The sequence below is a fragment of the Lactuca virosa genome, chromosome 2, assembly GCF_052849685.1.
Source record: "Lactuca virosa cultivar CGN04683 chromosome 2, Lactuca_virosa_CGN04683_v6, whole genome shotgun sequence".
Classification (NCBI taxonomy): Eukaryota; Viridiplantae; Streptophyta; class Magnoliopsida; order Asterales; family Asteraceae; genus Lactuca; species Lactuca virosa.
In genome coordinates, this window is record NC_136427.1 from 276,919,961 (window position 1) to 276,929,236 (window position 9,276).

The window sequence follows — 9,276 nt, forward strand, 5'->3', positions numbered from 1 at the left end:
ATAAAGCTCCAAACTTGGCTTATGTTTCTTTAGATCTTAGTTAAGCATTGATTTTCTTCATTTTTGTCCCAAAACCAAGAGCTTGGTGAGTAAGAGGTACTTCAAAGCCTTCAAGGTGTCATTTCAGACGTTTTAAGGCATTTTAAGTCATAAAACGAAGAAAATGTTTTTCATTGATTATTACACTTGGGATGTCATAACTGATACAAAACATAGACATAAACATTATTGGCCTTACATTAACTTATTGTATTAATTGCCTAAACTCCTCGAATCTCTCTGTGGATTGTACCTTCATATTGTTTCCCGTGGTTCAAAGAAACTGAGTGGGCCAGGTTGGGAAACCTAGTGAGCACATATGGTTTTCAACCAACAATATTGTAATTATATATTTTTCACATTAAACAAATAATCCCGATTACGCGTTCCTGTTATTCTTACTCTCAAATCCCTAATGCTAATCTCAAGAGACCTACCCTAAAGGATCTCTGTGAGTAGACAATACTGCTTCGGGGATTCCATAGCAATATGTATCAATAAGGCAATCCTAAGGGGGATAGTGTACCCAAACAAACAACTTTCATTTTCCCTGAAAAGTATGATTGTTAACACCTACAGGTGGAGAACCTGCTAGTGTTCCACCAAACTACCTAAAATAGTCAATGGTCGTCACATATACTCTGTTAGATGAATGGTCCCGATAATACAATGTGTGACCTCTCACCATTATTTCATTTTCCCAAAAACTCGTTACTACCCAACCCATTATTTTATCTTTCCCAAAACCCTTCACTACCTAATACGAATATGATAAAGTAAATTTATAAAAATAAAATCATATTATAGCGCAAATATCAAGTACACAGATAACAAGCACATATAACATTTTAATAGATACTTCATATCTATGTATAAGTTGAAAGTAACTATGTATTCACTTGATAAAGTGGATGACTGGTGATTTGGGCAGAGCTTCTCCTAACACCTTGACTTTTCCCCTTGACGTGACCTAGATATGATTATTACTTAGTCTTAGTCTGATATTCCTTATGTCTAATGATAGTCTAGATTCCTCAACAATCTCAATGTCTATATCAAGATCTATCAAGTAAGGAACAACTAGGTAGAATCATATCGGAGGTAGGGTCCGTTTGGTATTACATAGTATACTGTTTGGAAATCCCACTTTAAACACCTCACTAAATCCAGCCTAGACATTATCCCCATAAGTAGATCAATCAGTACAATGACTTGGAATTACTGATAAATCTTAATTATAGGTTTAAAATAACGACCATGACTATAATTAAAAGTTACACTTGAATAAAATAAGTGTAGCTTAACTTAAAAAGTTTCTAGAGAAAACTGGGAAATTGTGCGGGCAGAATCTCGATTTGAAAGCTCTGTATCTCAGACGCTTCAGGGTCTCGCTAAAGTAGCCACAAACTAGAAAGTATCGGGACTAATGGTGGAAGGTATTCCAGAGGATTTTGGGAGAAAAGTGTGAGAAAATGAGCTGCATTTCGAAGGTTTATATAGGGATGAAAAACAGTACACGCTGCACATTGTTTGTGCGCGCCGCACAATTTGTCGGAAGAGGTGATGTAGCAGCTTCTGAGTGGTAACACGTGTCGAATTCTTGTGGCTTGTCAGATGCCCGCCACACATGATGTCGTTGCGCGCAGAGAATTCTTATTTCGTTAACATTCATATCTTCTCCGTACGAGCTCCGTTTTCGACGCATTTTATATCCATACGTAGCTATCAACGAGATCTACAACTTTAATTAAACTCTGTCGAATAATTTTGATTTTATTTTTGAAGTTATATTTTTAACAGGCTTAGACTGTTAAAGTCCGTTAAAAATTCAAACTCTCTTGTTTGATGTCCGTTCTCGGCTGTCTTTATAATGACAGACTCCTATTAACGAGATCTTCGATTCTCATTTTGATTGTTTTTCCTAACAATAGACCGATTTCAATTTCGGTTTTTGAGTCGAATATTGCTACACTGAAACTTCAAAAAATCATAACTTCCTCATATGAAGTCAGATTTGGGCGTTCCCCATATGCACGCTCTCGATTTTATGATTCCTATGACTTTTTCTTTGATTATTTATCCTAAATAATCTTCTATCAAAATATATGTTTATAGTTGTGACAAACAAATGTCCTATTATTCTTTAATCGTCTATCCCTATAATGCGGGTGTTACAATTGCCTTCATGATTCTAGTGAATGGCGGGTGTTTCAGTATTCTCCGATGGTGTTGCACCCATATTGGGAAATGACTAGACAGGGATGGAGGGAGGGTTCTCCGATACTCTAGTCATATGCGGTTCATGTTTGTGGTTTTCTTTAATGCTCCCAAGGATGGCACCAATGATGAATAATTTGCTTCACAAAGGAATCCGTGAGTAGAAAAGAGCTCTAATATTTGACATTGGAGTCACCTCAATAAAATGGTTAGAACTTAGACGTATTACAGTCTGTTTAAATCAATATGTTATAGGAGAGAATAACAAAGAAAGAGAGAGCGACATATTTTAAAATTTATAACGTTCTTACATCTTTGGTGTCTCCTTTTTGGCATTTTTAAATTGCGGTATACTCCCTTAGGGTATACAAGTGCAATTAGGTTTACAGTCTCATTGTTAGGCTAAGAGTACCTTGTGTCGATTAGTTAGTTAGTTAGTTGAAATGAGCATCGAAGGTTGGGCTAAGATTAGGTTCGAGAACATGGATAGAAAACACCCATGAAGAGCTTGTGCTTTAGCAGCTCGACCAACCTTGGAGAATAACATGCTGAGGACCATCCACTAAGGCTTGCCAAGCCGTCGATACTCTAGTTTTACATGAGTGTCTCTTGTATGTCTTCTCGAACCTTCAATGCTCATTTCAACAAACTAATTGGCTTGCATTGGAATATAAGGTACACTTAGCCCAACCACGACCTAAAGATGTTAGAAATTTGGCGTAAAACAGCAGTTGGAAATTCTGAAAATTGTGTAATCACTTTCAGATTGAAGTATTTGGGTGGTACTCCCAGTCTTCAAACGGATAAGACTCAGAATGATGACAGAATAGAACAGAGAATGAGATGTATAAATTTCACGAATACAAAAAATATGACCAAAAAAATGGTTAAGTACCTTTCTCATTAGAAAACTGTCACAAGACACTTTTATGTCTGAAAAACTGTCACTAAAACAGTTTTATGTCTAAAAACTGTCATTAATTCGGGTTCTTTCTATAAGGGTAAAAAACAAAGTCAAAATCGGGTTTATTTTCAAGAATTCAGATTTATGATGCATTTTTAATATAACAATATAACCCAAATAAAAAAATTCGCCTTAACCTCGCAGCTCGACCCTGGCTCCGCCCCTTGGATCCCGCTCACAGGGGCGCTGCCCCCGAACCCCCGTTCGTTCCGAGGCTTCGCCCATAAATGACAGTCTACTTTGAATCTTGAATTAACTTCAACAAGTGTACACTCCACACCTTCCTTACTTGTTTAATATTCATCAAGATTGATTTTGATCAACAAGTCAATCCATTATACTTAAATACACATTGATGATACAAATTACCAATAAAAGACTCATGCACGGTTGGCAATTGGCAATATCCTAACTGCGTTCGTATACCCTCTTGTATACCATGTGGGAATATACCACAGCTTATAAATACCAAAGAGGTCAAGCAAAACGGGTTAGAACGTTATAAATCCTAAATTCTGATTCTGATTCTCTGTTATTCTCTCCCACAGTGTAGTGACTTAGCCATCAAAGTGTATCCTCGGCTCCCGATTCGAGATACGGCTAACCGATTTCCTTTCAGGGATACCAACATCAACGATCATAGCTCTTTCCCAGTCTTAGGTTCCTTTGTGAAGTGAGGTATTCATCATGTAGTAAGTCATCGAACATTTTATAAAATACTTAAAACATATTTCTTGCAAGCTCAAACACATACTATCAATCTATTTGTATAACCATAATGAGCAAAGGCTATTTCACCGATTGCTAATTGCAGAGCACGGGAATTTAATACAAGACCGAAAACAAATTTACTTCAATTTTTATTGACCGGATGGAGTAATCCAAAACTATGTTCAGGAGTTAAAGCTGAATTTATATTGTATGGTTTATGAACTTTGAAAGAAACAAAAAATCATTCTATCGACCTGTCAATGATGAGGTGATATCAACAACAGAAGATTGTTGTGTGGTGAGTGCAAGCGGGTGGAGATCAGGCTCGGTGAAAAAGGCAGGTGGTTTAGGCTGAGGCAAGACACCATCATTACCAAGCATCAACACTACAGATGACATTGTCGGCCTATCTTCTGGCTGATTCTGCACACATAACAGACCAATGTGTATTGACCGGAGTACCTCCAAGATGATGCATGACTCCCTTAAGGATGGACCAACCACATCAAGACTCTTGTCATCTTTATACAGTCTCCATGCCTGAGTGATATCAGATGTCGTAAATCGCAAGTATATACAATCGATAATCACACACAATAGTCAATCATAATAGCAGGAAACCCAAAACATCATTTTTATTAAACTTACATGTCCAAGAAGGTTGTCGCCATGTTCTCGAGAAGTGAATTCTCGGTTTTTCATCCCACTTACTATTTCCAGCACCAAAACACCGAAGCTAAATACATCTGATTTTGTGGAGAAAATGCCGTGAACTGCATACTCTGGAGGGATGTAACCACTGTAAAGAATCTGACAGATCAGTTGATATGGGGATATATCTGAGAAGTTAAATTTAAGTGGTTTCTGATTCTTACTAAGTTCCAACCACATTCTTTGTGTTAGATCCAGTTTCGTATCCTTTAAATCTTCTAGCCAGCCCAAAATCTGATATCTTTGGGTTCATGTCATTGTCCAACAAAATATTACCAGCTTTAAGATCCCTATGTATGATACGAAGGCGCGAATCTTGATGCAGATAAAGAAGTCCTCGTGCAATTCCATTGATGATGCGGAATCGGTGATTCCAATCAAGCATTGAACTTCTGGTCTCATCTGCATGAAATTAACACGTGTCCAGTAGACATCCAAATAAAGATTTGAACGGAGTATATCATAAGAAGAGTTCTTACCAAATAAAATTTGATCTAGGCTCCTGTTGGGCATGTATTCATAAATCAACATAAATTCATTTTTTTGAGCACAGAATCCCAGAAGTTTTACAAGATTTCGATGCTGAAGTCTTTGGATACATCTAACTTCATTTGTAAACTCAACAAGCCCTTGTGTAGAAGTTTCAGATAGCCGCTTTACAGCTATTTCTCGCCCATCTTCCCTTACACCCTAAAGATTAGAGAGATAGTCATCAGCATTATCGTGTACTCCTGCTTCTAGAACATAAATAACACAGGTATATATTGATATGTTACCTTGTAAACTGGACCAAATCCACCTTGTCCAAGCTTATTATCAATCGAGAAGTTATTGGTTAACTTAGATACTTCAGAAAAACTGAAAAAGGGCAAGTCTACATCATTGTTTTGGCCTCCCCCTGTATAGTCTTCACAAAGGGTCTTCACCAGAGTACCTAAAATGTGATACATCCGACTGTTAAAAGGTGGACACTTGCACATTCTTGTTGTGCTTGCTCTTTTTCACAAGTATAAAATAGGACTCAGTTGCATTACCTTGACTTCGTGCATAAGACCAATTTTTCTTCCAAACATACCCCACCACAGCTAGGCATATCAGAATAAAACCAAACGAAGTTGAAAGGGCCACTTTGATTACTTTTTTCTTGTTAAAGCCAGATTTTACGCCTGTAACATCGTAAATGCAAAAAAATCAACACATGAAAGAAAGATGTGACAATAAATTATGTTTCTGTGAAAGAGAAATAAAAAAATTTATGCACCTGTTAACTCAGATGCGTCCATTCTTATGTAAAGATCTTGATCTTCATCAGCTTCTCTGATATCCATAAGATCATTAAACCATAGCAAACATCCACTTCCACCTCTTCTAATATCCACATTTGCATAAGCTGTACAAGAACAATTCCTCTTGCATGCCTTTTTACATTCTCCAAGGTTCATGCTCAGATTGTACCATGATTGCCTGGTATCCGGAAATTTCAAACCTGAAATCGCCCGAAAACCATCTTCATTCCCACATTTTAGTGGTTTTTTACGTTGACAGCCACCTGACCAATCTCCTGCATTCCATTCTTTTGGGTGTTTTGGTTCAAACCCTTCCATACAACTGCAAACAGGTGAACTGTTTATGTTACAGCTTCCATATGAACCACAGAGTCCATATGGTGCACATATGTCAACCGTTGCAGCCAAATATGGGACCCATCCTTGGGTCGGATCATTCCAGTTTAACCTCATTTCATGGCCTTCAGGACCAATAACAACCCTTGAAAGAAATGAGGTATTAATAAGATAAAATATAGAATACACCTCCTTCTCATTCATAACAAAGTCATATGTGTAGATAGGATTTGGCTTGCTAGGAAAACCATTTACCCTAACACCATTCCATGGTCCAAATCTTAGTGTTATAACTGAACCTCGTCTCTGAAATGCTTGTGGATATCCATTTGTATCCCAGTAACTTACATACAGACCTGGAGAAGGATCATCTAGACTCTTCCAAGATGTCAAGCATCTGTTTATTCCTGTAATAAAATCCTTCCCGAATTTCATTCCAGATAGCAAGGTGTCAGTAGGGTAATCAAAACTTTGCCAGATAGGATCTTCGTCTGTGCTACTCATGTTATCATGCACAACAAGGTTTCCTGAATCTAGAAGCTTTGCGACTATATTAATATTAGTGACAGATAATGAGGAATTTGACGACCAAATCAAGGTATTATTACCATTGAGAAGCAGCAGTGTTCCCATCCTATTGACTCTGAGCACACCGGAGGTATCAGTAAGTGGAGTCTCTCTGTTAGCAACCCATACAACTGTCTGAGGAAAAATCTTTTTATACCATATCCCCAAGTATCGATACCTGGAGTTACCGGGGGTAAAAAATCCGAATTCATACATTTCACCATCTGAAACAAGCGTATCATTGTCTCTTATTTCTTTATCTGTAGTTATGGTGTCTACTGCAGCAGAAATTGTCAAAAGTAAGAATAAAACAGTAGACAAGAACAGAATATTTTGGAAAGTTCTCATTGATGTGTTTTGCAGCCTTCTGTTAATTTCCTGGAAGATTTTGGGGTAAGAAATAATAAGACCGGGATCAATTATTTGAATAGAATTGGCTCTTTGGATAATATCTAATAGAGGTTGTGGAAAAGTGTCATTAATGTGTTTTGCAGCCTCCCACTTCATGGAAGACTAGTTTACCGTGTAGGAAATGATAAGCTCTCAATTATTTGATTAGAACTGTCTCTTTTTCAGTTGAAGGTAGTCAGGAACATAGACCCACTAAAAAATTAAATGTTCTCCTGCCTTAAAAACCATTTCTTTAAGCATGGCAATAAATACTAGAAGGCTTGTGTCTTCCTCTTTGAGATAGTTGCCCCGCATGTGGGAATCCATAAGAGAGGTCTCAGGTTCAAACCTTGGCATCAGCTTTCTATGTTGGTTGTGGGACCTGTTGTACATGTTTTCCTGGCTTTGACAGTGGATCTTTTCCTGAAATTTGATATTGAAATCATTTTGTTATTCTATTTGTTAAAGCAAATGTACATCTTGACATATGATAGATAAATCTTGTTGGTTCATCAAAAAATTTGAATTTGATAGCATATCTTAGGTTAAAACTGTCATTTGTAGTACTTATCACAATTGCAATGCTGTGATATATCGGTGTGTTGTTTGAACATCAGAAACATTCAACTAAAATTTGAGTTAAAAGATGAGCTTTTTAATCACTTGAAGTCAATTAACCTTAGATGTGTTAACTCAACCTCAAAGTCATGTATCTGAAAGCATTGTTAAATTATTTACTTTTTTATCTGGATTCTAAACAAACTATGTGCAGTAACTATAGATTGCAAATTTTCAAACTTAACAATGTGCTCACAGAATGTGAATGTATATCTAAATTTATATAAAAAAAAATGTTCATCGGGTAGTTTCTCCACTCCACACAAAATAAGGATAATCTAACTTTTAAAAAAAACATTCATGTGCATTCCCCATATATTTGGATTAGCAGTATCAACTGCAAACCATTTAATGTAATCATCAAATATTCAAATTCATATCTGCCATTGACGTATTAATTATTTGTTATACCATCACTTTCCCCAAATTTGCAAATCAATTATCTAGGTTATGACTTACGAGGAACAGAAAATAGCATGATATTTAACTCAGTTCGAAACAAAACTAAGTTTCTTGAAATTCTTACATTCGTAGTAATAATTATGTCAAAAACCTAATTCAACACTCCAGTTCAAAATTGAGACATTGAAAGTTGAAACAACAACGAATAATTAAAAGACTCGAAGAAGGAAGAACTGACCGCAACAGAAGATATAGCGGTGGTGGTGCTGACGAGGAATTAAGTGGCGACAGCGACCGTAGAGTTGAATTTTGTTTCTATTGGAGTACAACTGAATTCAACTAACTCATCCGTAAAATATCAGCAAACGCCGTTAATTTGTGGTTGAAGAAGTGGAAGAAAATTATTAACGTCGTTGGCGGAGTTCATACACAAGTTGACAACTTGGGTGGTCTACCAAGTGATCGTTTGTCAACCAAAAATAAATGATTTCTTCGTAAAGTTTCTTTTAAAAAATATAAAAAATATTATATTATATTATATTATATTATAAATATCAGACTAGAAAATTCATTATCGTAAACTATGTGGTACCAAAGTGTAAATTATATACCTATATATACATATTATTAATTAATGCAATATAAGATTGGAGTGTTAATTACCCTAGCCGCACTATTTTTTTTTCTCTTTCTCCTAAAACCTTCAATCGCACATTCTCCCTGTCGCATCTCATTCTTCTTGTTTTTTTTTCTTTCTATCCTACTCCATCGACAACCTTCAGTACCTGTTGATTTTCTGCTCCTATTCCAATCAATTAATGGCTTCATTACATCCTGCTGTTACTGTCACAAACATCAGGAACTTCATCCCAATCCTTCTAGAGAAGGATGACGGGCAAAACACATCATGGGTTGAATTATTCAATATTCACTATCGGGCACACGAAGTCATTCATCATATTCTACCACAGGAAGCTTCTCCCTCTAAAAGACAAAGCTAAGGAAAATGTAGATGTTGTGGCCCTTCACAAACGT

The 9,276-nt window shown here is 36.5% G+C and overlaps 1 protein-coding gene across 3 annotated transcripts; it reads right to left on the minus strand.

Annotated features, from left to right (window-relative positions):
- Positions 1-3,999: 3,999 nt before the first annotated feature.
- Positions 4,000-8,531, minus strand: LOC145161154 (G-type lectin S-receptor-like serine/threonine-protein kinase At4g27290). 3 transcript variants are annotated; one of them, XM_079080606.1, is made up of 8 exons: positions 6,873-7,531; positions 5,904-6,797; positions 5,677-5,808; positions 5,419-5,576; positions 5,122-5,332; positions 4,807-5,044; positions 4,580-4,730; positions 4,000-4,471 (listed from the first exon to the last, which is right to left on the minus strand). In XM_079080606.1, exons 1-8 carry the CDS (start codon positions 7,336-7,338, stop codon positions 4,178-4,180), a joined length of 2,544 nt encoding a protein of 847 aa, XP_078936732.1. In that variant the 5' UTR covers positions 7,339-7,531; the 3' UTR covers positions 4,000-4,177. The 3 variants fall into 3 exon arrangements, with proteins under 3 accessions (XP_078936732.1, XP_078936731.1, XP_078936733.1); XM_079080605.1 differs by having other exon boundaries at positions 5,904-7,531; XM_079080607.1 differs by lacking the exon at positions 4,000-4,471 and adding an exon at positions 8,480-8,531 and having other exon boundaries at positions 4,643-4,741; positions 5,904-7,644.
- Between the last annotated feature and the right edge of the window lie 745 nt (positions 8,532-9,276).

Coding starts and splice junctions, on each gene's coding strand:
- LOC145161154 (XM_079080605.1), bottom strand. CDS start 7,338: ATGAAGTGGGAGGCTGCAAAACACATTAATGACACTTTTCCACAACCT. Junction 5,333..5,418: donor GATTTGGTCCAGTTTACAAG/GTAACATATCAA, acceptor TCTAATCTTTAG/GGTGTAAGGGAAGATGGGCG. Junction 4,731..4,806: donor AAGAATGTGGTTGGAACTTA/GTAAGAATCAGA, acceptor GATTCTTTACAG/TGGTTACATCCCTCCAGAGT.